Source organism: Pristiophorus japonicus, chromosome 12 (assembly GCF_044704955.1).
Source record: "Pristiophorus japonicus isolate sPriJap1 chromosome 12, sPriJap1.hap1, whole genome shotgun sequence".
Lineage (NCBI taxonomy): Eukaryota > Metazoa > Chordata > Chondrichthyes > Pristiophoridae > Pristiophorus > Pristiophorus japonicus.
In genome coordinates this window covers 121172354-121199534 of record NC_091988.1, presented here as the reverse complement: position 1 = coordinate 121199534, position 27181 = coordinate 121172354, and the positions used below count along the sequence as shown (strand labels likewise).

The 27181-nt window shown below is 49.3% G+C and overlaps 1 protein-coding gene across 1 annotated transcript in view; it reads left to right on the top strand.

Annotated features, from left to right (window-relative positions):
- The window catches only part of LOC139277441 (tRNA selenocysteine 1-associated protein 1-like), a 65454-nt gene extending 42189 nt beyond the window's left edge, over positions 1-23265 (top strand). Inside the window, exons 7-9 of the mRNA XM_070895898.1 lie at positions 2153-2303; positions 11536-11587; positions 21839-23265. Coding sequence (XP_070751999.1) covers positions 2153-2303; positions 11536-11587; positions 21839-21981 — 346 coding nt within the window. The 3' untranslated portion in view covers positions 21982-23265. The remainder of the gene's footprint in view (positions 1-2152; positions 2304-11535; positions 11588-21838) is intronic.
- Positions 23266-27181: the final 3916 nt, after the last annotated feature.

Here is a 27181-nt window from a genome sequence, read left to right as displayed (position 1 = left end):
CGCTATCTTCCCCCCCTCGCTATCTTCCCCCCTCGCTATCTTCCCCCCTCGCTATCTTCCCCCCTCGCTATCTTCCCCCCCTCGCTATCTTCCCCCCTCGCTATCTTCCCCCCTCGCTATCTTCCCCCCTCGCTATCTTCCCCCCTCGCTATCTTCCCCCTCGCTATCTTCCCCCCTCGCTATCTTCCCCCCTCGCTATCTTCCCCCCTCGCTATCTTCCCCCCTCGCTATCTTCCCCCCTCGCTATCTTCCCCCCTCGCTATCTCCCCCCCTCGCTATCTTCCCCCCTCGCTATCTTCCCCCCTCGCTATCTTCCCCCCTCGCTATCTTCCCCCCTCGCTATCTTCCCCCCCTCGCTATCTTCCCCCCTCGCTATCTTCCCCCCCTCGCTATCTTCCCCCCTCGCTATCTTCCCCCCTCGCTATCTTCCCCCCCTCGCTATCTTCCCCCCCTCGCTATCTTCCCCCCCTCGCTATCTTCCCCCCCTCGCTATCTTCCCCCCTCGCTATCTTCCCCCCCTCGCTATCTTCCCCCCCTCGCTATCTTCCCCCCCTCGCTATCTTCCCCCCCTCGCTATCTTCCCCCCCTCGCTATCTTCCCCCCCTCGCTATCTTCCCCCCCTCGCTATCTTCCCCCCCTTCCGCTATCTTCCCCCCCTCGCTATCTTCCCCCCCTCCTATCTTCCCCCCCTCGCTATCTTCCCCCCCTCGCTATCTCTCCCCCCCCTCGCTATCTCCCCCCACTCTCTACCCCCCCTCTCTCTCCCCCCCTCTCCATCCCCCCTCTCTCCTCGCCCACTCTCTTCTCCCTCTCACCCCTCTATCCCTCTATTCCCCCTAATACACCCACCCCTCTCTACTCCTCCCCCCTCTCTACCTCCTCCCCCTCTCTACCTCCCTCCCCCTCTCTATCTCCTCCCCCCACTCTATCTCCTCCCCCCTCTCTATCTCCTCCTTCCCCCCTTTCTATCTCCTCCCCCACCTCTCTATCTCCCCCCCCTCTATCTCCCCCCTCTCTATCTCCCCCCCCCTCTCGATCTCCCCCCCTCTCTATCTCCCCCCCTCTCTATCTCCCCCCCCTCTCTATCTCCCCCCCCCTCTCTATCTCCCCTCCTCTCTATCTCCCCTCCTCTCTATCTCCCCTCCTCTCTATCTCCCCTCCTCTCTATCTCCCCCCTCTCTATCTCCCCCCCCCTCTCTATCTCCCCCCCTCTCTATCTCCCCCCCCTCTCCATCCCCCCTCTCTCTCTCGCCCACTCTCTTCTCCCTCTCACCCCTCCAACCCTCTCTATCTCCCCCCCTCTCTATCTCTCCCCCTAATACACCCACCCCTCTCTACCTCCTCCCCCCTCTCTACCTCCTCCCCCCTCTCTATCTCCTCCCCCCACTCTATCTCCTCCCCCCTCTCTATCTCCTCCCCCCCCTCTCTATCTCCCCCCCCCTCTCTATCTCCCCCCCCCCTCTATCTCCCCCACCTCTCTATCTCCCCCTCTCTATCTCCCCCCCTCTCTATCTTCCCCCTCTCTCTATCTTCCCCCCCTCTCTATCTCCCCCCCCCTCTCTATCTCCCCCCCTCCCCTCTATCTCCCCCCCTCCTCTCTATCTCCCCCCCTCTCTATCTCCCCTCCCTCTCTATCTCCCCTCCCACTCTATCTCCCCCCCCCCTCTATCTCTCCCCCCCCTCTCTATCTCCCCCACCCTCTCTATCTTTCCCCCCTCTCTATATCTCCCCCTCGCTCCCCCCAATTGTGCTCCCTTCCCTTTCCCCATTGCACCCTTTCCCCTTGCATCCTCCCCTCACCCCCCTCACTTCTCTCTCCCCGCCTCGTCCACTCTGCTACCCTCACCCCTTCCCCCTCTCTCTCTCTGCCCCTCTCCCTCACCCCCTCTCCATCCACTCCCATTCTCTTTCTCTCCGCCCCTCCCTATCTCTCCCCCCGCCCTTCTCTGTCACTCTCCACCACCCCTCCCCTCTCCCTTCCCCTCAACCAGCCTCTCTTTCCCCTTACCCCCTTCTCTCTCCCTCCCCCCTCCCCTCTCTTCTGTGGTGTCCTGTCCTCTGAAATGATTCAATAATATTATTAGGATACTTGCTTATTGATGAAATGTCGGCCATTATTGTGATTGGTAAATGACACTCTGATCTGTTGCAGTACAAAAACCAAGGCAGCTTACCAACAGAACCAGAGCTACACCTACAGCCAGTATTACCAGCAGTTTCAGAACTATTACAGCCAGTGGGGCTACGATCATTATGGCTACAACTACAACTACCAGCAGTACGGAGCTGCTGCTCTCGCTGAGGTAAGGCACTTCCCCATTTGCCATTTCTGGCGCCAGATTTTGAAAATAAATAGTAGCTGTTTTATATTATCCATTTCTCCCATGTGCTTGTGAAGGCACATTGCCTTGCTGACGGGACATTCCCTGGGTCTCTGATGTCACACGCAAGCCTATACAGTGTCAGCAGACGATGCGACCGGGGAAGGGCATCAATGCTGAGGCCGCTCCTGACCTCGTGTGAGGCCACACACGTGCACTTTCCAGCAGGAAGCACTGGGAAGAGATTAAGAGGGGAACCTTGTCTGATTATCTTTCACTCCGCATGACGCTGAGGCCAATGCTGGCGGGACTGGGATAAGCCAACCTGGCACCTTCTGGTTTGTGTATCTCAGTGCCGATTCGAATGACAGTTCTTGTTTTAAGCCTCCTGCACATCATGTAAGCCGTGAGCAATATTGGCCAGCCTAGTGAAGCTGTGCTGCTGCTCAGTCTTACAGGAGTTAGCAGATTGTACAAATGTGGTTTAAAAGTGCCGTAAGGAGCAAATCAGGTGCACAGTGGATTTCATTGCTGCTTTGTCTCCTGGTACTAGGTCTGAATCCAGCCCTCAGAGATGGAATAAAAGTCTCCCCTCATGGCCAACTGTTGAATGCTCAAGAGAAATGAGTTTGGGGAACTTTGAATCTAGTCCCTCGTAGACAAGGGTTCACCGAACGTAACAGTGATTATCTGCAACAAGATCTTTGTGTCCTTCTGTGCGTGCGCGATGTCACCGAAGTCCACCGTGAGTGCGCAGTATCTCACAGTTGCGGCTGCAGCGCATTCCATGCTTTGCTCAGCTCTGGGAGAAGGCTGGTCACTGGATTTGTGGCGAGAACAGAGGTCGGAAAGAGAGGGAGGGGGATGGATGGAGGGAGCGGTCGTAGAGAGAGAGAGGGAGGTGATTGGGGAGGGAGAGAGGAGGTCAGTAACTCCGTGGGAGGTAAGGGTAAAAAGTACAGAGAGCACAGTGGGGATGGCAGAAAGTCATCCAGGCAACTTGGGCTGGTGGGGGCGAGGGATTAGGCCAGGAACCTGGGGTGCGGGGAGCAGGGGGAGCATGTCATAGAATCATAGAATGGTTACAGCATGGAAGGCCGTTCAGCCCGTCGAGCCCATGCCGGTTCTCTGCCAGTCCCACTCCCCCGCCCTTTCCCCGGAGCCCTGCAAATTTTTTTCCTTCAGGTACTTCTCCAACTCCCTTTTGAAAGGTAAGATTGAGTCTGCCTCCATCACCCTGTCATGCCGTGCATTCCAGAACCCAAACACTCGCTGCGTAAAAAAGTTATTTCTTGCGGTTCTTTTGTCAATTACCTTAAATCTGTGTCCTCTGGTTCCCGGCCCTTCCCCCAATGGGAACATTTCTCTCTGCCTACTCTGTCCAGACGCCTCATGATCAAAATCTCGATCAAATCTCCTCTCAACCTTCTCTGCTCCAATGAAAACAACCCCAGCTTCTCCAGTATGTCCATGTCACTGAAGTCCCTCATCCCTGGAACCATTCTTATAAATCAATTCAGCACCCTCTCTAAGGCCTCCACATCCTTCCTAAAGTGTGATGCCCAGAATTGGACACAATACTCCAGTTGGGGCTGAACCAGTGTTTTATACAGGTTCATCATAACTTCCACACTTTTGTACTTTATGCCTCTATTTATGAAGGTCAGGATCCCGTAAGCCTTTTTAACCGCTTTCGCAACCTTCCCTGCCTCCTTCAACGATTTGTGCACATATACCCCCAGGTCTCTCTGTTCATGTACGCCCTTTAGGATTGTACCATTTAGTTTATATTTCCTCTCCTCATTCCTTCTACTAAAATGCATCACTTTACACTTTTCTGCATGAAACTTCATCTGCCACGTGTTTGCCCATTTCACCGGCCTGTCTTGAAGTCTATTATGCTCCTCCTCACTGTTCACTATATTTCCAAGTTTTGTCTCATCTGCAAATTTTGAAATTGTGCCCTGTACACCCACGTCCAAGTCAGTAATATATACAGGTGCAGCATCCAAAATCCGGAGTTCCGGAATCCGGAATGTTCTGGACTCCGGACCGATTTGTGGCAGGGTCATCTGGAAACCGTAAAATGTTCCGGAATCCGGACCCTGCCGACCTCGGGTCTCGCCGCATCACCCCTCGCTGCTGCCCGACCTCGGGGTATCCTCGCCGGCCCGCCCGAACACCTCCTCCGTGACGGGGCCGCCCGACCAGCTCCTCTTTGGTGGGGCCCCGACCAAACACTTCCACGACCTCATCGCTCAGCGACCCGAACAGCTCTTCGGCAATCACCCCTTCCCCCCTTTCTGACGTTCCAAAATCCGGAAATACCCGAACCTAGGCTTGGGTGTTTTCGGATTGATAACGTCAGAAAGACATACCAAAGTCCGGCAAAAACGCAAAATCTGGAACGGCCTCGGTCCCGAGGGTTCCGGATTCGGGATACTGCACCTGTACCAAGAAAAGTAGTGGTCCTAGAGTCGACTACCTGGGGAACATTGTATATCTTCCTCCAGTCCGAAAAACAACTGTTCACCCCTACCCTCTGTTTCCTGTTACCCAATTTCTTATTCATGCTGCCATTGACTCTTTTATTCCATGGGCTTCAACTTTTCTGCAAGCATATAATGTGGCACTTTGACAAACGCCTTTTGTAAATCCATCTATAACACGTCAACCGCATTACCCTCATCAACCCTCTCTGTTACCTCATCAAAAAACTCAATCAAAAGGGGGGGCGGGGGGAGTGGAGATTGAGTCAGAAACGGCTGTGTTGCGGGGGGGATAGAAACATAGAAAATAGGTGCAGGAGCAGGCCATTCGGCCCTTCAAAAGATGGCTGATCATTCCCTCAGTACCCCTTTCCTGCTTTCTCTCCATACCCCTTGATCCCTTTCGCCGTAATGGGCCATATCTAACTCCTTCTTGAATATATCCAATGAACTGGCATCAACAACTCTCTGCGGTAGGGAATTCCACAGGTTAACAACTCTCTGAGTGAAGAGGTTTCTCCTCATCTCAGTCCTAAATGGCCTATCCCTTAAAAGACTGTATCCCCTGGTTCTGGACTTCCCCATCATCGGGTACATTCTTCCCGCATCTAACTGGTCCAATCCCGTCAGAAACTTAGAAGTTTCTATGAGATGCCCTCTCATCCTTCGAAACTCCAGTGTATAAAGGCCCAGTTGATCCAATCTCTCCTCATATGTCTGTCCCGCCATCCCGGGAATCAGTCTGGTGAACCTATGCTGCACTCCCTCAATAGCAAGAACGTCCTTCCTCAGATTAGGAGACCAAAACTGAACACAATATTCCAGGTGAGGCCTCATCAAGGCCCTGTACAACTGCAGTAAGACCTCCCTGCTCCTATACTCAAATCCCCTAGCTATGAAGGCCAACATACCATTTGCCTTCTTCACTGCCTGCTGTACCTGCATGCCAACTTTCAATGACTGATGTACCATGACACCCAGGTCTCGTTGCATCTCCTCTTTTCCTAATCTGCCACCATTCAGATAATATTCTGCCTTCATGTATTTGCCACCAAAGTGGATAATCTCACATTTATCCGCATTATACTGCATCTGCCATGCATTTGCCCACTCACCTAACCTGTCCAAGTCACCCTGCAGCCTCTTAGCATCGTCCTCACAGCTCACACTGCCACCCAGTTTCGTGTCATCTGCAAACTTGGAGATGCTACACTCAATTCCTTCATCTAAATCATTAATGTATATTGTAAAGAACTGGGGTCTCAGCACTGAGCCCTGCGGCACTCCACTAGTCACTGCCTTTCTGAAAAGGACCCGTTTATCCCGACTCTCTGCTTCCTGTCTGCCAACCAGTTCTCTATCCACGTCAGTACATTACCCCCAATACCATGCGCTTTGATTTTGCGCACCAATCTCTTGTGTGGGAACTTGTTAAAAGTCTTTTGAAAGTCCAAATACACCACATCCACTGGTTCTCCCTTATCCACTCCTATAAAAATTCCAGAAGATTTGTCAAGCATGATTTCCCTTTCATAAATCCATGCTGCTTGGACCGATCCTGTCACTGCTTTCCAAATGCGCTGCTATTTCATCTTTAATAATTGTTTCCAACATTTTCCCCACTACTGATGTCAGGCTAACCGGTGTATAATTACCCGTTTACTCTCCCTCCTTTTTTAAACAGTGATGTTACATTAGCTACCCTCCAGTCCATAGGAACTGATCCAGAGTCGATAGATTGTTGGAAAATGATCACCAATGCATCCACTGTTTCTATGGCCACTTCCTTAAGTACTCTGGGATGCAGACTATCAGGCACTGGGGATTTATCAGCCTTCAATCTCATCAATTTCCCTAACACAATTTCCCGCTTTATAAGGATATTCTTCAGTTCCTCCTTCTCACTAGACCCTCGGTCCCCTAGTATTTCTGGAAGGTTATTTGTGTCTTCCTTCGTGAAAACAGAACCAAAGTATTTATTTAACTGGTCCGCCATTTCTTTGTTTCCCATTATAAATTCACCTGAATCTGACTGCAAGGGACCTACGTTTGTTTTCATGTTTCTTTTTCTCTTCACATATCTATAGAAGCTTTTGCAGTCAGTTTTTATGTTCCCAGGAAGCTTCCTCTCATACTCTATTTTCCCCCTCCTAATTAAACCCTTTGTCCTCCTCTGCTGTATTACAAAATTCTCCCAGTCCTCAGGTTTGCTGCTTTTTCTGGCCAATTTATATGCCTCTTCCTTGGATTTAATACTATCCTTAATTTCCCTTGTTAACCACGGTTGAGCCACCTTCCCCGTTTTGTTTTTACTCCAGACAGGGATGTACAATTGTTGAAGTTCATCCATGTGATCTTTAAATGTTTGCCATTGTCTATCCACCGTCAACCCTTTAAGTATCATTCGGCCGTCTATTCTAGCCAATTCACGTCTCATACATCGAAGTTACCTTTCCCCAAGTTCAGGACCCAAGTCTCTGAATTAACTGTGCCACTCTCCATCTTAATAAAGAATTCTACCATATATAGTCACTCTTCCCCCAAGGGGCCTCGCACAACAAGATTGTTAATTAGTCCTTTCTCATTACATATCACCCAGTCTAGGATGGCCAGCCCTTTAGTTGGTTCCTCAACATATTGGTCTAGAAAACCATCCCTAATACACTCCAGGAAATCCTCCTTCACCGCATTGCTACCAGTTTGGTTAGCCCAGTCAATATGTAGATTTAATTCGCCCATGATAACTGCTGTACCTTTATTGCACACATCCCTTATTTCTTGTTTGGTGCTGTCCCCATCCTCATTACTACTGTTTGGTGGTCTGTACACAAATCCCACTAGCGTTTTCTACCCTTTGGTATTCCGTAGCTCCACCCATACTGATTCCACATCATCCAAGCTAATGTCCCTCCTTACTATTGCATTAATTTCTTCTTTAACCAGCAACGCCACCCCACCTTCTTCTCCTTTCTGTCTATGCTTCCTAAATGTTGAATACCCCTGGATGTTGAGTTCCCAGCCTTGGTCACCCTGGAGCATGTCTCCGTGATGCCAATTACATCATATCCATTAACTGCTGTCTGCGCAGTTAATTTGACCACCTTATTCCGAATACTCCTCGCATTGAGGCACAGAGCCTTCAGGCTTGTCTTTTTAACACCCTTTGCCCCTTTAGGATTTTGCTGTAATGTGGCCCTTTTTGCTTTTTGCCTTGGGTTTCTCTGCCCTCCACTTTTACTTTTCTTCTTTCTGCCCCCATTCTACTTCCCTCTGTCTCCCTGCATAGGTTCCCATCCCCCTGCCATATTAGTTCAACCCCTCCCCAACAGCACGAGCAAACACTCCCCCTAGGACATTGGTTCCGGTCCTGCCCAGGTGCAGACCATCCGGTTTGTACTGGTCCCATCTTCTCCAGAACTGGTTCCAATGTCCCAGGAATTTTAATCCCTCCCTTCTGCACCACTCCTCAAGCCACGTATTCATCTGAGCTATCCTGCGATTCCTACTCTGACTAGCATTTGGCACTGGTAGCAATCCTGAGATTACTACTTTTGAGGTCCTACTTTTTTAATTTAGCTCCTAGCTCCCTAACTTCGTCTTGTAGGACCTTATCCCATTTTTTACCTATATCGTTGCTACCTAGATGCGCCATGACAACTGGCTGTTCACTCTCCCTCTTCAAAATATCCTGCACCCGCTCCGAGACATCCTTGACCCTTGCACCAGGGAGGCAACATGCCATCCTGGAGTCCCGGTTGCGGCCGCAGAAACGCCTATCTATTCCCCTTACAATTGAATCCCCTACCACTATAGCTCTCCCATTCTTTTTCCTGCCCTCCTGTGCAGCAGAGCCATACCTGGTGCCATGGACTTGGCTGCTGCTGCTCTCCCCTAATGGGTCATCCCCCTCAACAGTACCCAAAGCGGTGTATCTGTTTTGCAGGGGGGTGACCGCAGGGGACCCCTGAACTACCTTCCTTCTACTGCTCTTCCTGTTGGTCACCCATTCCCTATCTGGCTGTGTACCCTTTACCTGCGGTAAGACCAACTCACTAACCGTGCTATTCATGTCATCCTCAGCATCGCGGATGCTCCAGAGTAAATCCACCCGCAGCTCCAGTGCCTCAAAGCAGCCTGTCAGGAGCTGCAGGTGGATGCACTTCCCGTACATGTAGTTGTCAGGGACACTGGAAGCGTCCCTGACTTCCCACATATTACAGGAGGAGCATAACACGTGTCTGAGCTCTCCTGCCATGACTTAACCCCTAGATTAACTTAGTTTGGCAACAACAATGCTAAAAGGTTACTTACTGATAAAGAAAAGAAAAAGAAAAAAGAAAAACTACTCGCCAATCACCAACCAATCACTTAACCTGTGACGTCACCTTTCGATTTCTTTCTACTTTTTTGCCTTCTCTTCCGGCTGGCCTCTCTGATGAACGCTGGGCCTTTATAGGCCGCTCCGACGTCCCCGGCCTCCAGCTGCTCAGGAACGTGGGCTGTGGGGGAGGGGATTGGGTCAGGAACGTGGGCTGTGAGGGAGGGGATTGGGTCAGGAACGTGGGCTGTGGGGAGGGGATTGGGTCAGGAATGTGGGCTGTGGGGGAGGGGATTGGGTCAGGAACGTGGGCTGTGGGGGAGGGGATTGGGTCAGGAACGTGGGCTGTGAGGGAGGGGATTGGGTCAGGAACGTGGGCTGTGGGGGAGGGGATTGGGTCAGGAATGTGGGCTGTGGGGGAGGGGATTGGGTCAGGAACGTGGGCTGTGGGGGAGGGGATTGGGTCAGGAACGTGGGCTGTGGGGGAGGGGATTGGGTCAGGAACGTGGGCTGTGGGGGGGAGATTGGGTCAGGAATGTGGGCTGTGGGGGAGGGGATTGGGTCAGGAATGTGGGCTGTGGGGGAGGGGATTGGGTCAGGAATGTGGGCTGTGGGGGGGGGGGGGATTGGGTCAGGAATGTGGGCTCTAGGGGGGGAGGGGATTGGGTCAGGAACGTGGGCTGTGGGGGAGGGGATTGGGTCAGGAATGTGGGCTGTGGGGGGGGGGGATTGGGTCAGGTACGTGGGCTGTGGGGGAGGGGATTGGGTCAGGAACGTGGGCTGTGGGGGAGGGGATTGGGTCAGGAACGTGGGCTGTGGGGGAGGGGATTGGGTCAGGAACGTGGGCTGTGGGGGGGGGGATTGGGTCAGGAATGTGGGCTGTGGGGGAGGGGATGAGGTCAGGAACGTGGGCTGTGGGGGAGGGGATTGGGTCAGGAACGTGGGCTGTGGGGGAGGGGATTGGGTCAGGAATGTGGGCTGTGGGGGGGGGGGGATTGGGTCAGGAATGTGGGCTCTAGGGGGGGAGGGGATTGGGTCAGGAACGTGGGCTGTGGGGGAGGGGATTGGGTCAGGAACGTGGGCTGTGGGGGAGGGGATTGGGTCAGGAACGTGGGCTGTGGGGGAGGGGATTGTGTCAGGAATGTGGGCTGTGGGGGGGGAGGGGATTGGGTCAGGAATGTGGGCTCTAGGGGAGGGGATTGGGTCAGGAACGTGGGCTCTAGCGGGGGAGGGGATTGGGTCAGGAACGTGGGCTGTGGGGGAGGGGATTGGGTCAGGAACGTGGGCTGTGGGGGGGGGATTGGGTCAGGAAAGTGGGCTGTGGGGGAGGGGATTGGGTCAGGAATGTGGGCTGTGGGGGGGGATTGGGTCAGGAATGTGGGCTCTAGGGGGGCAGAGGATTGGGTCAGGAACGTGGGCTGTGGGGGGGGTGGCGATTGGGTCAGGAATGTGGGCTGTGGGGGGGGAGGGGATTGGGTCAGGAATGTGGGCTGTGGGGGGGGGGAGGGAGGGGATTGGGTCAGGAATGTGGGCTCTAGGTGGGGAGGGGATTGGGTCAGGAATGTGGGCTGTGGAGGGGGGGGAGGGGATTGGGTCAGGAATGTGGGCGGGGGAGGGGATTGGGTCTGGAACGTGGGCTCTAGGGGCGGAGGGGATTAGGTCAGGAACGTAGGCTCTAGTGGGGGAGGGGATTGGGTCAGGAACGTGGGCTGTGGGGGGGAGGAGGGGATTGGGTCAGGAACGTGGGCTGTGGGGGAGGGGATTGGGTCAGGAACGTGGGCTGTTATAAAGTAACTAATTACGAAGGCAGGGCGGTTTTAATTACACATTCCAGAAAAACTACTGGGTGTGTCTTATCCTCCAAGGGACCAATCAGCAGTTAGGTCATGTGATCAAGGGGACCAAATCAGAGCTTTAGGTGTTACAAATAAATGCGTCCAGCACGTATTCACCCTAATTTGGAACCAGTTCACAGTAGCATATCTGAGAGAATGAGCGTGAGAAATCTGTTGGTACACTGCATGGAGCAGAGGTAATCTTCCTGGTGGGAATAAAGGCTTGTTACTGGAGACAAGAGTAACCTGAACCGTATAGTATCTAATCCAGGAGTGTTTAACTGGATTGTAGCGGGAGTTTTACTCTATCTGGTTGACCTGATGCCAGTTTGTTGGATATATTCAAGAGGGAGTTAGATGTGGCCCTTACGGCTAAAGGGATCAAGAAGTATGGAGAGAAAGCAGGAAAGGGGTACTGAGGTGAATGATCAGCCATGATCTTATTGAATGGTGGTGCAGGCTTGAAGGGCCAAATGGCCTACTCCTGAACCTATTTTCTATGTTTCTATTTAATCTGGGAGTGTTTGATGCTGACGGCATATATTAATGTGTATTTCTGTTTTTCCACAAAGCCATCATCTATGATGTCAAACACAGACGAAGTAGAAGATGATGTAGCAGAGAGTGAGTACTGTTGTAAATTACTGTGCTGAGAAAGATATGTGTCATTTCCAGTTTCTTACCTCCTCACCACTTCCTGGTTTGACAGGATACCAGGCCAGGGATTCAAAAAGGCAAAGAAACAAATAATACAGAGCTCTTGGGCAGTGCACCTTTTTAGTGCAAACGTCGAGGAATTAATTGCACAGTGAAACACCGCTAGCGTGCTTGTCTTGGTAAATAGCGCAACTTAGCACTACATCCCACTAAGTCCTTTGGAATGATCGCTTGTGTTTGACCATTTCCATGAGTGAGTCCTGACTCTCTACAAACCAGTGCGTGACTATATAAGACTAAGGTCAGAACACGTGGAGTCAGGGGACAAGTAGCAGAATGGATAGGAAGCTGGCTTCCAGACAGAAAACAGAGAGAGAAAGGTAGTTAGATTGGCAAATGTTGGGAAGTGGTGTTACAGAAGGATCGGTGTTGGGACCGCTGTTGTTCACCATTTACATCAACAATTTGGACTCTGGAATCGGAAGCACAATTTCAAAAGTTGCAGACACTAAATTGGGAAGTGTAGTTCATAGAGAGGCTGACTGCGACAGAATACAGGAAGACATTAATAAACTTGCAGAATGGGTGTGTAATTGCCGCATTTATTTTAATATAGATAAGTGTGAGGTGGTGCATTTTGGTAGGCCACATACTGCTTGTATAATAAGAATCTGAAAGGGGCAGAGGAGCAAAAGGGTCTAAGAGTACAGATACACAAATCACTAAAAGTAGTGACACAGGTTAATAAAGCCATTAAAAAAGCAAACAAAGCACTGGGGTACATTTCTAGAGGGATAGAATTGAAAAGCAGAGCTGTTATGTTAAACTTGTATAGAACCTTGGTTAAACCACACTTGCAGAACTGTGTACAGTTTCGGTCTCCATATTATAAAAAGATATGGAGCCGCTGGAGAAGGTGCAAGAAAGATTCACAAGGATGATAACAGAACTGAGAGTATGTACCTACCAGGAAAGCATGAACAGGCAGGGACTCTTTTCTCTAGAATAGAGAAGGCTGAGAGATGACCTGATAGACATCTTTCAGATTATGAAAGGGTTTGATAAGGTAGACGTAGACTTGCGGTTGACACCAGAACTAGGGACCATAAATACAAGGTAGTCACTAATAAATCTACGATGGAATTCAGGAGCAGCTTTTCTCAGATATGTGGAACTCACTACCACAGGCAGTAGTTGAGGCAAATAGCACAGTTTTAATTAAGGCAAAGCTAGTGAAGTACATGAGAGAGAAAGGAATAGGTGATTATACTGATGAGGGTTAGATGAAGTAAGGTGGGAGAAGGCTTGTGTGGAGCATGAACACCAGCATAGACCAGTTGGGCCAAATGGCCTCTCTCTCTCTGCTGTAAATACAATGTAATTATCTGCTGATGTAATGTAGGGTGGACAATTAAGCTACTGAATCAACAAGCTCTCTTCTGTTCTCCTCGTCTTTGGATATTAGAAGAATAAACACTGTCAGACTGTCACTGGAATTGAAAACTATGGATCAAGTTTATTAAGAATAACGGTTATTATTCGCAGCATAAAGTCAATTGAGCACATTTGCTTAGATTACAGAACTTTTAACTTGCACCTTATCAACACGAAAGAAGACCATTGGGCTATCGAGCTCTGTGCAAGAGCACCTCAGCCAGTCCCACTCCCTCGCCCTTTCTCCGGAGCCCTGCAATTTTTTTCTTTTAGGTACTTATCCAGCTCCCTTTTGAAAGCAGTGATTGAGTCTGCTTCCGCCACCCTCTCGGGCGCGCATTGCGGATCCTAACCACTCGCTGCGTGAACAGTTTTTTCTTACGTCGCCTTTGGTTCTTTTGCCAATCACCTTAAATCTGTGTCCTCTGGTTCTCGACCCTTCTGCCAATGGGAACAGTTTCTATCTACTCTGTCCAGGCCTCTCGTGATTTTGAATATCTCTATCACATCTCCTGAGGGCAGGATTACATCGGATATACGGCACAGAAACAAGCCATTCGGCCCAACCAGTCCATGCCGTGTTTATGCTCCACTCGAGCCTCCTCCCGTCTTTCCTCATCTAACTCTATCAGCATAACCCTCTAGTCCCTTCTCCCTCATTTGCTTGTCTAGCCTCCTCTTAAATACATCGATACTATTCGCTTCAACCACTCCCTGTAATAGCGAGTCCCACATTCTCACCATTCTTTGGGTAAAGAATTTTGTGATGAATTCTCTCTTGGATTTCTTGGTAACTATCTTATATTGAAGGCCTCTAGTTATGCTCTTCCCAACAAGTGGAAACATTCTCTCTGTATCAAAAACCTTCCATAACTTTAAAGACCTCTATTAAATCACCCCTCAGCCTTCTTATTTCAAGAGAAAAGAGAGCCAGCCTGTTCATCTTTTCCTGACATGTATACCCTCGCACATCTGGTATCTTCCTTGTAAATCTTCTCTGCGCCCTCTCCAATGCCTCATAAGAACGTAAGAACATAAGAATTAGGAACAGGAGTAGGCCATCTAGTCCCTCGAGCCTGCTCCGCCATTCAACAAGAACATGGCTGATCTAGCCGTGGACTCAGCTCCACTTACCGGCCCGCTCCCATAACCCTTAATTCCCTTATTGGTTAAAAATCTATCTATCTGTGATTTGAATACATTCAATGAGCTAGCCTCAACTGCTTCCTTGGGCAGAGAATTCCACAGATTCACAACCCTCTGGGAGAAGAAATTCCTTCTCAACTCGGTTTTAAATTGGCTCCCCCATATTTTGAGGCTGTGCCCCCTAGTTCTAGTCTCCCCGACCAGTGGAAACAACCTCTCTGCCTCTATCTTGTCTATCCCTTTCATTATTTTAAATGTTTCTATAAGATCACCCCTCATCCTTCTGAACTCCAAACAGTAAAGACCCAGTCTACTCAATCTATCATCATAAGGTAACCCCCTCATCTCCGGAATCAGCCTAGTGAATCGTCTCTGTACCCCCTCCAAAGCTAGTATATCCTTCCTTAAGTAAGGTGACTAAAACTGCACGCAGTACTCCAGGTGCGGCCTCACCAATACCCTGTACAGTTGCAGCAGGACCTCCCTGCTTTTGTACTCCATCCCTCTCGCAATGAAGGCCAACATTCCATTCGCCTTCCTGATTACCTGCTGCACCTGCAAACTAACCTTTTTTGGGATTTCATGCACAAGGACGAGGTTGACGGGACTGGCTCTGCAAGGGCCGGGCGTGGAGGTCGTCCTCTCGGCTTACGCCGATGACGTGCTCCTCGCGGTAGAGGATCCCGCTGATCTGCGGAGGATGCGTGAGTGCCAGGAGATTTACTCGGCCGCGTCCTCCGCCAGGATCAACTGGGAGAAATGTTCCGGACTCCTGGTGGGTCAGTGGCGGGTGGACTCCCTGCCGGAGGAGCTCAGGCCTTTTGCCTGGAGCACGACCCATCTCCTCTATCTGGGAGTCTACCTTAGCCCCGACGAGGGAGCCTGGCCGGCGAACTGGCAGGAGCTGGAGGCCAAGGTCGCCGCTCGCCTAGGGCGCTGGACAGGACTGCTCCGAGTGCTGTCCTACAGGGGTCGAGCGCTAGTCATAAACCAGCTGGTGACCGCAATGTTGTGGTACCGGCTGGTCACTTTGACCCCTCCCCCTGCATTTGTCGCCAAGATACAGAAGAAGCTAGTGGACTTCTTCTGGAACAACAGGAAGCACTGGGTCTCTGCCGCGGTCTTGAGTCTCCCGCTTGAGGAGGGCGGTCAGTCGTTGGTGTGCGTCAGCGCCCAGCTCGCGACTTTCCGTCTTCAGACCCTGCAGAGATACCTTTACGTCGAGCCCCCTCCTAGGTGGTGTGCTCTGGCGAGGTATTTCTTCCGCCAGCAGCGCGACCTCAATTATGACACGCAGCTCCTGTTTGTGAACTAGGGGGTGCCAGGACCGCCCTCCGGGAGCTGCCTGTCTTTTACAGGGAACTCATCAGGGTCTGGAACAAAGTCTCCACCAAGCGCAGCTCTCCGCCGGCTGGAGTGGCGGCCGTCCTGCAGGAGCCGCTGCTCGGGAATCCGTACCTCCACGGCCGAGGTTTCATGTGGCGGTCGGAAGAGAGGGCTGTGGCTGGTGAGGTGACCAGGGTCAGGGACCTGCTGGATGGCGCCAGACACGCTGGCGCGGCGCCTAAACTCTGCCAACGTCTGCCACGCGGCCGATGCCATCGAGTCGCTAAAAACAGCTCTGGGCCCTGACTCCGTTAGGTGCATCGAGGAGGCTCAAGCACGTGGGGAGATCCCGTCCGAACTGACCCCCGTCCGGACGGAATTCCTCATCGGCGCCAAACCCCGGAACCTCCCTCGGGGGCCGGCGCCTCACAACTTGAGCCGCCTCGGGGAAATCCCCTCCGTGCCTTTCAGTTCCGCTCGGAGGGGTTTCCTGTACGGGCTGCTCCTGCACACCCTCAACTTTGCCATGGCGTACCATCTTGCCGTCCGGAGGAGGCGGGGGTCCCCGATGGAGGGCACTCTACGCAGGGGTCCTCCCACTATTCATCGGGGACTTGGCCTGGAGGGTGGTGCACGGAGCAGTGCCGTGCAACAAATTTTTAAGCCGGTTCACGGACTCCCAGGCCGCCTGTAATTTCTGCGGTCTGGAGGAGTCTGTGTTCCATGTTTTTATTGAGTGCACGAGGTTGCAGCCCCTGTTCCATTATTTGAAGGGGCTGCTCCTGAAATTCTGGCTGCACTTCAGTCCCACTCTCCTGATCATTGGGCACCCTGTGCGGAGGGGAGCGGGTAGGTCCGAAGGCCTCCTCGTAGGACTGCTCCTGGGCACGGCCAAGGGTGCCATCAGCCGGTCCAGGCAGCGGGCGGTCGAGGGGGTCGTTCAACCTGACTGCCTGCCTCTCTTCCGCTCTTACATCCGGTCCAGGGTGTCCTTGGAGATGGAGCACGCGGTGTCCACCGGTACGCTCGCGGCCTTCCGCGAGAGGTGGGCACCGGAGGGACTGGAGTGCATCATCACGCCCGGCAACCAAATTTTAATTTGATTTTACGTTTTTAAGTTTAATTTGTTTTAATTGCCGGTGCTTTTAGTGTCCCCCTTCCCTTTTATAGGGGGCACTGGGGAAAATTGTGATTTTAGTGCCCAAAAAAAAAACAAAAAAAGAAAAACACAAAAAAAAAAAGGGGGGAAAAAAAAAGGGCCTTGTAAATGTCTGGAGTGTCACCCAGGTCGGGTGGCACCGTTTAATGTTTTATGTTTTGCAGGTGAACTCCAAAAAGAGTTTCATGCACAAGGACCCCCAGGTCCCTCTGCACCGCAGCATGTTGTAATTTCTCCCCATTCAAATAATATTCCCTTTTACTTTTTTTTTTCCCCCAAGGTGGATGACCTCACATTTTCCGACATTGTATTCCATCTGCCAAACCTTAGCTCATTCGCTTAACCTATCTAAATCTCTTTGCAGCCTCTCTGTGTCCTCTACACAACCCGCTTTCCCACTAATCTTTGTGTCATCTGCAAATTTTGTTACACTACACTCTGTCCCCTCTTCCAGGTCATCTATGTATATTGTAAACAGTTGTGGTCCCAGCACTGATCCCTGTGGCACACCACTAACCACCGATTTCCAACCCGAAAAGGACCCATTTATCCCGACTCTCTGCTTTCTGTTAGCCAGCCAATTCTCTCTCCATGCTAATACATTTCCTCTGACTCCGCGTACCTTTATCTTCTGCAGTAACCTTTTGTGTGGCACCTTATCGAATGCCTTTTGGAAATCTAAATACACCACATCCATCGGTACACCTCCATCCACCATGCTCGTTATATCCTCAAAGAATTCCAGTAAATTAGTTAAACATGATTTCCTCTTCATGAATCCATGTTGCGTCTGCTTGATTGCACTATTCCTATCTAGATGTCCCGCTATTTCTTCCTTAATGATAGTTTCAAGCATTTTCCCCACTACAGATGTTAAACTAACCGGCCTATAATTACCTGCCTTTTCTCTGCCCCCTTTTTTAAACAGAGGCGTTACATTAGCTGCTTTCCAATCCGCTGATACCTCCCCAGAGTCCAGAGAATTTTGGTAGATTATAACGAATGCATCTGCTATAACTTCCGCCATCTCTTTTAATACCCTGGGATGCATTTCATCAGGACCAGGGGACTTGTCTACTTTGAGTCCCATTAGCCTGTCCAGCACTACCTCCCTAGTGATAGTGATTGTCTCAAGGTTCTCCCTTCCCACATTCCCGTGACCAGCAATTTTTGGCATGGTTTTTGTGTCTTCCACTGTGAAGACCGACGCAAAATAATTGTTTACGGTCTCAGCCATTTCCACATTTCCCATTATTAAATCCCCCTTCTTATCTTCTAAGGGACCACCATTTACTTTAGTCACCCTTTTCCGTTTTATATATCGGTAAAAGCTTTTACGATCTGTTTTTATGTTTTGCGCAAGTTTACTTTCGTAATCTATCTTTCCTTTCTTTATTGCTTTCTTAGTCATTCTTTGCTGTCGTTTAAAATTTTCCCAATCTTCTATTTTCCCACTACCCTTGCTGGGTTTACTACCGGTGCGCGTCGAAAGGTATAGTTAGGGTGTGACAGCAGTAATACTTCATAACCTGTTCTTCTAGACGCTGTAAAGTGTTGTGTGGCAGCTGAATTGAAAAGTAATAACACAGCATGGGCTGTAATGACAGCACATGGATAATCCAAAACAATAGGTACCGACTTCTCCACCATGACTGCAGTATCAGCTACAGCACGTAGACATGCTGGCATTCCCCTTATTACTGGAGGCAGCAAAACCGAATAATAAGCAACTGGTCTATTTCCCCCACCATGTTCTTGGGTTAGTACTGTGGTTGCAAATCCTTCTTTCTCATTCACATCCATCTGAAAAGGTTTACCATAATTCAGAAGTCCCAATGCCGGAGCATTAGTAATGGCCTTCTTTAACTGTTTAAATGCCTCCTCTCTCTCTGGGCACCACTCCACCTTGGGTGGGGCATCATTTAGGGCAGCTGATCTTTGGACCGCATCCCATTCTCGATAATCGGGGATCCATTGTCTACAGTACCCAACCATCCCCAAAAATGACAAGATATCCTTCTTTGTCTTTGGTATGGTGGCACTTTGAATTGTCTGAATTATTTCTGGTCCTAGCTGCCTCTCCCCTTGAGATATGTGAAAACCCAGGTACTGGACTTGAGTCTGACAAAATTGTAACTTTGGTAACGACACTCGGTGCCCTCTTTCACATAGGTGCTGTAACAGTTTAAGGGAGTCTTGCATGCACCTGTATCCGTGGCTAGAAGCCACAAGCAAATCGTCCGCATACTGCAACAGCACAGACTGGTCTGATAATGAACAGTCTTCAAGGTCTCTTTTTACTGCTGCTGCATATACTGCGGGGCTTTCGGTGTATCCTTGGGGCAATCTGGTCCATGTGTACTGCTGCTTCTTGTGGGTGAAAGCAAACAGATACTGACTTTCTTGATTTAACGGGATGGAGAAAAAAGCTGAACACAGGTCTATCACAGTAAAGACAGTTGCTGTTGGTGGTATAGCAGATAGTATAATGTTGGTGTCCGGTACCACAGGGGTGATAGGGACTACTATCTTATTAATCGCTCTCAGATCTTGCACAAATCTCCATTCATTCTGCCTATTAACCTTTGGTATGGGCAGTATCGGAGTGTTACACGGGCTCTGTGTCTTTTCTAAAACTCCTTGTTCCAACAACGCAGAAATGACTGGCTCTATCCCATTTTCTGCCTCTGGAGGCAGTCTGTACTGCCTAATGCTTGGTAGCACGGCGTTCTTTATCAATTGTACCCGATGGGGTACTGCAGAATGTACTTGCCCAACATGATTCTTATGCTTTGCCCAAAGTTCAGAAGATACTTGATTCAATGCCATTGGCAGCTTAGGGCTTGGTTGTTCCGGGGGTTGCTGTTTTTCAAAAGTGGAGGCATGATTTTTACCTTTCCACTGGAGAATCCCCCTGTTGTGGGTGATAAAGTCTATCTGAACATTTTGCAGTTTTATTACTGCCCAAGGTTGATAGCCTTGTTGCTGTTTTTCTTTTTCTATTCCTGCAATCATCGGACCCATATCTTTAGGTTTCGCTGGCGGTTTTGTAGCCAATGTCAGATGAGGTGTCGAGTTCTCTTCTCTAAACCGCTGTTGCTGTAAGGGTGTCAAATCAATGGCTACCCCCAATCCTTCTGGTCCAAAATAAATGCGGGGCGTAGCTTCTACTATTTCTTCTTTTTTTAAAAAGGATTGTACCAGACACTGGTAAGTTTCAGCTTTTTGTCGAGTGTACCAGGCTGTACAGTGAAGCTGAACTGCCTCAAAGCTTGTCAAAATTATATACATCAATTCTTCAGTATTAGGGTCGATTTTAGCTTTTAAATTTTGTATAACTTCATGTATCAAAGGGGAGTAGAAGTTGCCATTCAATTGCCAACAATAGAGGGCAGCCTTTTATTTGTTATCCTCCCTTTTCTCTTCTTTAATCCTATTAAAGAACTGATGAATTTTATTTGGAGGGAGCTCCATGAACATTCCTTCCTTTGTGCAATAAATTGTGGCTCCTAGTTTACACAAAGTCTGTCTTCCCAATAAAGGGAGAGGTGTTGTTTTAGAGACTATCAAAGTCTCATCGTTAACTGGTTGTCCTTCAATTATCAATTTGGTAGGTTCAGATAAAAATTCTTTCATGGGGATACCGGCCACACCCATAGAAAATAGAAAACATAGCCTGCACCGCCATTCAATGAGTTCATGGCTGAACATGAAACTTCAGTACCCTCTTCCTGCTTTCTCGCCATACCCCTTGATCCCCCGAGTAGTAAGGACTTCATCTAACTCCCTTTTGAATATATTTAGTGAATTGGCCCCAACCACTTTCTGTGGCAGAGAATTCCACAGGTTCACCACTCTCTGGGTGAAGAAGTCCCTCCTCATCTCGGTCCTAAATGGCTTACCCCTTATCCTTAGACTGTGACCCCTGGTTCTGGACTTCCCCAACATTGGGAACATTCTTCCTGCATCTAACCTGTCTAAACCCGTCAGGATTTTAAACGTTTCTATGAGGTCCCCTCTCATTCTTCTGAACTCCAGTGAATGCAAGCCCAGTTGATCCAGTCTTTCTTGATAGGTCAGTCCCACCATCCCGGGAATCAGTCTGGTGAATCTTCGCTGCACTCCCTCAATAGCAAGAATGTCCTTCCTCAAGTTAGGAGACCAAAACTGTACACAATACTCCATGTGTGGCCTCACCAAGGCCCTGTACAACTGTAGCAACACCTCCCTGCCCCTGTACTCAAATCCCCTCGCTATGAAGGCCAACATGCTATTTGCTTTCTTAACCGCCTGCTGTACCTGCATGCCAACCTTCAATGACTGATGTACCATGACACCCAGGTCTCGTTGCACCTTCCCTTTTCCTAATCTGTCACCATTCAGATAATAGTCTGTCCCTCTGTTTTTACCACCAAAGTGGATAACCTCACATTTATCCACATTATACTTCATCTGCCATGCATTTGCCCACTCACCTAACCTATCCAAGTCACTCTGCAGCCTCATAGCATCCTCCTCGCAGCTCACACTGCCACCCAATTTAGTGTCATCCGCAAATTTGGAGATACTACATTTAATCCCCTCGTCTAAATCATTGAAGCCAGCCAGCGATCCATTCTGCTACTTGTCCCCTGACTCTGCATTCTCTGAGTAAGTACCAAAGATACGAGGAAAACTACAAATACATCCAGGGGAGGAAGTTGCTCGATTTAATATGAGTAAAAAGTGGTAATGAAGAAAATAATGCGGCTAAAGATTGACAAGAGCATAAGAAATAGGAGCAGAAGTCGGCCATTTCGCCCCTCGAGCCTGCTCCGCTATTTAATAAGATCATGGCTAATCCAATCATGGACTCAACTCCACTTCCCTGCCCGCTCCCCATAATCCTAAAAAAAAAGTCATTTTAATAAAATGGGTGCTGATGTGACCAAGTGCTTAGCTGTGACTGATGTTGCTGCTCTTGTTAAATGACAGTACTTGGCTGTTTATCAGCAATGTGTGTGTCAGATAACGTGCATTGAGTTTCTCTGATGATGGCACTGTAATGCTCACTGTGGGCCAGGCTTCTGTGTCCGTTGTATGATTTCTATGTGCCCTTGAGAAGGATTTACTATCCATTGCATTTTAAACCTTTTTTTTTCTCCTCTCCTTAGATCCTGATCTTCACCTAGACGTTGATCAAGCAAATCTACAATTCATGGAGAGGAGTGAAGAGTTGTACAACACCTTGATGAACTGCCACTGGCAGCCCCTGGACACTATTACATCCGAAATCTCTGCACTCGCCGAGGCCTAAGCCAAAGCCCAACTTGTGTTAGATTCTGAAGTGCAACTGCATCCCTATCTTTAACAAAGATAAATCCATTAGTAACCACATGATCTTACAACGATTGACACAAGGCTGCTCTCGATGCAAAACCGCCCCGAGAATAAAGCCCTTGCAGTGATAAATCATGGAAACATTTATTCACCTTGTCGTCATTTCCATCTGCAATGGGTTAAAGCAGTTGTGCAATGAGAACTTTTTAAACGGGCAAGGCAGCAGAATAGAGGGCATCAAATGTGCTATAGAAGCTGCATCATTATAACTTTGTTTTCCTCACTCAATTGCCTGTCCTCCTATTGGCTGCCCAAGTGGCCATTCTCCACGTGTGACCCAAAACTGCTCAATTCAACTCTGGAAGGCATCACGGCTTATCCCATCCTCATCCCGTGAACATTCATTCTCACTTATCAGCAGGATGATGGCAATCAGGACCGACTGATTTTTTTCTTTCTTTGCTCTTCCTAGCTCAGGGTGCTGAGGCCACTTTAGCACCAACTGCTGCCTGGCAGAGATGACAGTGAGAATTGACTCTTGGCTCTTCTGGTCTGTATGGCATAGCACGACACTCCGTGAAGCCTTTACTCACTAGCCCATCACAGACAATGGGAGCATATAGCTGTTACTGATGGCAAGTTTTCTTTGGCCTTTTTAACCCTTGGTGATCTCTGGCTCTCGTTAACCTGCAGTGCTTACAATGGCAAAATTCCTCATGTGGCCACAGTAATGAATATAGAAGGCTAATTTCAATTTCTATCACCTGCTGGTGGGCCATACCTTTGCACTATCCTTCTTGTCTTCAAAAGAGGCAGAATAATACTACACCAGACTTTGTTTCAGGGTTTAACTGCCAAACGGAAGTTTATTAAGAAGTGAAACAACAAATGAAGAGTAGCGGTACCACGGCCTTTTCTTATGTTAGTTGTGGAGCTTAGCTAGCTGCTTGTTGTATTGGAAACATTATAAATAGTTTGCAATTGCTGCAATATAGTTGTTTTTGCTTATGTGATGGCTTATCTTGTTCCTCACCAACTGTGGAAGTTACTGGGCATAACTGGCTGGAGATTTCAGATGGCCTCGTTATGGGAGACTTTTAACTTGGCAATGGAATAAAACAGGCAATATTCGGTCATCCGCCCATTATGTACCCACCCCCCCCCCCCCAATTTCCTTACGGGAAAATTTTGCAAGATATTAATGAAATTTAAATAACTTAAACTCCAATAGAGCTACTAATAAAACATTCATTTGAAACAATCATACAAGACGTTTTGTACTTGAATTCAGCAGCGTGTTGCCTCCCATGATCACCTGTTTTTGGAAAGCCAGCTAATTGCGACAATGTACTGTTAGGTTACAAATTGATTTTTGTGAGTGCAACTGTTTTTTTAAATCCCTTACGTACCATAGTAGAGTTGAAGAAGCGAATATGCTAATTCTTGGACAAAAATAAGGCAGGCAGACCTTCAATTGGTCAGCTGGGAGCCTGACATTCTCAAATCCAAGATCACGCTTCTGCATCTTAAAACTTAGCAGCTGAGCAAGGCACACAGATAGTGTTCCTGTGTACTTGAGATGGCGGGCACGCGTCCTGTAGGGACACACCCCACTGGAGGAAGACCAGCCGGCCATCTTGATGTATACAATACCAAGTCCAATACTGCGTATCAGTTGTACTTTTCCCCAATGTTGGTCTTTGGAAGAGAGGCTTTGGGGAAAAGTTGTGCACTGCTCAGTCATGGATCCAGTGCTGGTGGGTCAGGTCAAATAATCACTTGGATAAGAATTTCCAAGAAGGAAGCTTATGACAGCTTTACTCTGACTGCCATAAGGGACTAGCCTTTCCCAAGATGGTGGGCCCTACTTTGGTCACCTAGTAGTAATGTACACTTGCTCTGTGCCGGGTTCATCAGCAATAGAACTGGTGGGAAATTGCAGATTGCATTATCTTGCCAGTTGTACCTTGTAGGTGGTTTTCTCGGGCATACCGAAATGCACCTCCTACTACAAGTTGTGGACGATAGGGATTATATGGACAGATCAGACTCGGACACACGTTTTTCGAGCTCAACTGTATTGTGTTTAATAAGATTAACAACACCACTCATAAACAGTGCAAAACAGTACAACCCTGGCTTATCCAATAAGCCCTGCCGTGCTCAGTTACCACGGCTTAATAAAAGAACCCTCCCGTGAAATAAACACACGACCCCTCCCAGCACTAAACACCTTGGGTTTGCTTGGGACTTGCAATCACCCCCTCACACAGATAAGTGGTCTTGCGGATGTGTAGGCGCAGGCAATGTGCCCACCTTGATTGACCGTCGTCTTGCTTGCAGCTTGTTCCTGTACGTCTCGCTCCTGGTTCTGTATTATCTCCTGGAAGGCAATTGCCTGGCCATTTCCTGCCCTGCACCAGTTTCGGTTGGGACTGAGTCGTGACTGTGCTTTAATAATGCGAAGGCATAGTGTCTGTGAGTTACCTCTCAGGGTATTGTTCCCAGCAATCACTTTAGATGATGATGACATCAATCGGCCTGGGTTCCCTTCCACCCAGTCTATCAGTGTGAAATATTTGTTTGCATATGAATGTACCTTAGTGCCACCCCCACAAGCTTGCCAAACAGTACAGTTCTTTCTTGGAGGTTTTTGATTTGAGAATACAAAGTATTGTTCATAAAAATAGCCAGAAAGCTGGTGCTACATTCCCACTTTAATATTTCATCACCAAAACCAGAAATATCTCGAATTTTGTCGTCTTAAGCTGTGGGAGGCTCCTGGCGGGTCTCGACCAAAACCGTACATTACTGATCAATTACACCCGGGTTCCCGTGTCTTATACCGTGCAAACAATCCAATTCAACATACTTACAGACAGTAAAATCCTGGTTACGCTTACATTTGGATCTCCCAATGATTTCGGAGTGCTTTCCTTCTCTTTTTACAGGATAACTTTAACAGATACAACATCATGATTAATTGTACTATTACTATTGTGTGTGAACCTATTCGGATCCATGGAGGGATCTCGACATTCAAACCAAAATCCCACCAGGACAGGGATTTCTTCCCCCGCTTCCCTGTTCCGTTGCTCGAGGGTGTAGAAGTGTTTTTGAGAGAGTTCAACTTTCCTTATTAGCTTTGTGAGGTGTTCGGACAGAGGGGGAATTTCATCCCTGAAGCGTGTTACGTATCGCTGCAGGCCCTGTACCCTGTCGTTCACCGTGAGGTATACCGAGGTGAAATGGGAATGATGTGCTCTTGCACCACCTGAACCTCTGTGTGGGGTTTGAAGCAGAAAGCTTTGTTGGCAGCAGGGCATCAAGTGTCGTCGTGTACCCGATACTGGTCCATGCTTGTGATGCAGTACATCCCGTTGCCCGCGTATGCTACCTGGGGTGGAATGTGGCTCTGGGAATCATCTCCATGGTGCAATTGATGCGCTCTGCACTCTCTGATTCAAACCCACACTCGGGCCGATCGAACGCGTTCAGGTGCTGGCGACAAAGCACCACATGTGCGCCCCTGCTCTGGCACCCCTTGAGGTCAGTGTCGGTCATGGCGTGCTCCCACTTTACTACTAACGGTGGGGCCCCATGATGCCGCACATGCACCCCGTTCTTCAGGCCACCAATGTTTTCTACCCGGTATACCGGTGCTGGCCGCGGTGACCCGCCCATTACCGGCATCCGGAGTACAATCCCCATTACAGTGTGATTGGACTGGCCACAATCGACTGGGACTGGGTATGCCTCTGGGGCCAGTTGGAGTTGACACGGGCTCATCAGATTATCATATGGGCTCAGCGCGGTGAGGTACCAGTTGCTTACCCAGGAAGGGACGTGACTTTGCTGCAGGTCCTTCAAATTACTGCGCCCTTCGCTCAGCAACCACGCACCGTACAACACACACGCATAATTTCTAGCTGCCTGTGCCGATGCATTCTGCTCCTCCCTGATCAAACTATTGATCATCTGAGAATGCGCCTCCAGCTCGGCTATGACCTTTAAATGTATGGTCATAGCCTGATCCTCCTGTAACTCTGACCCCTCTCGCTCCTTCCCCCGCCCCCCCCTCCCCAGTATCTTTCGCAGCTGGTCCCTTAAAGTGTTGATCTGCATCTGCAGCTGTGCATCATCCAAACTGTTTATAATAGACGTTCCTGTGCGAAACGCTGTGGCAGCATCGTTGAACATCCCTCTCTGTCTCCCTGAACCAACGCGACTATTTGTATTTAATGTATATAACCTTCCCGACTCTCCTCCCCGTAACTTAGCTCGTAAAACTGGCGGAACATTTCCTTCAACAAGGTCTCGATAAATCTCTGTTTCTACCAGACACCACCAGCTGCACTCGGGTTAAATTTAAAATGACTGACACTATCTCATAATGTACATCCTGATACACGATCTTTCTGGTCGGGACTAACACTAACCCATGTCTCAGTCCTGGTGTGGTGGCGGGACACCTAATTTCAGTTCCCTGTACCTGTGGGGCTGTGGGCAGGGGCTTCCTCTCCTATGTAACAAGTTCAGTGGCATTTACTGTGTTGGGAGCGTCTGGGATCACGCATGAGTCCAAATTTCAATCCCAACCCCGGAGCCTGCCATTGCCGCAGAAACAATGGACACATCGGCCGGGGAGATCTGTTCCGACCCCCACACAAACACACGTAAATGTCTTGCTCCTTTCACCGCTTGTTCCAGCACCCTTCGTCCCCTTAACCTGTCGGTATGTGTCGTTCCCCAGTCTCTCCCAGTCCGCGGATCTGTTACCCTTGGCCTGGTCCAACTTTCTCAACCTCTACCACCGTCCCAAGGGAATGTGTCCCTCACATTCTAAGCAAACACGTTTTCCCTTCGTCACGCTAACCCGTGTGGCTGTGATCTGCCGCTTGGGACACGGTATGGATGCTTCCCCACATGTGAAACCGGTGTGACTTGAGTAACTAGTCAAAATTGACCCCAACCACCCTGGCCACCTTCCCTCTTGGAAGTAAGCAGCTGTCCCATCCGTATCTCCTGTTCTACTCCCCCGTGTCACGGTGAGTCCGTTTCCTCCTGTGCAACCATAGACGAAGGACATCTCAGTATCTTCTTTCCATGTGTCTCGTTCCAACCAGAATTATGAGCACGTCTCCATTTTACTTCTCCAATCTCTTCTGATTTCTACA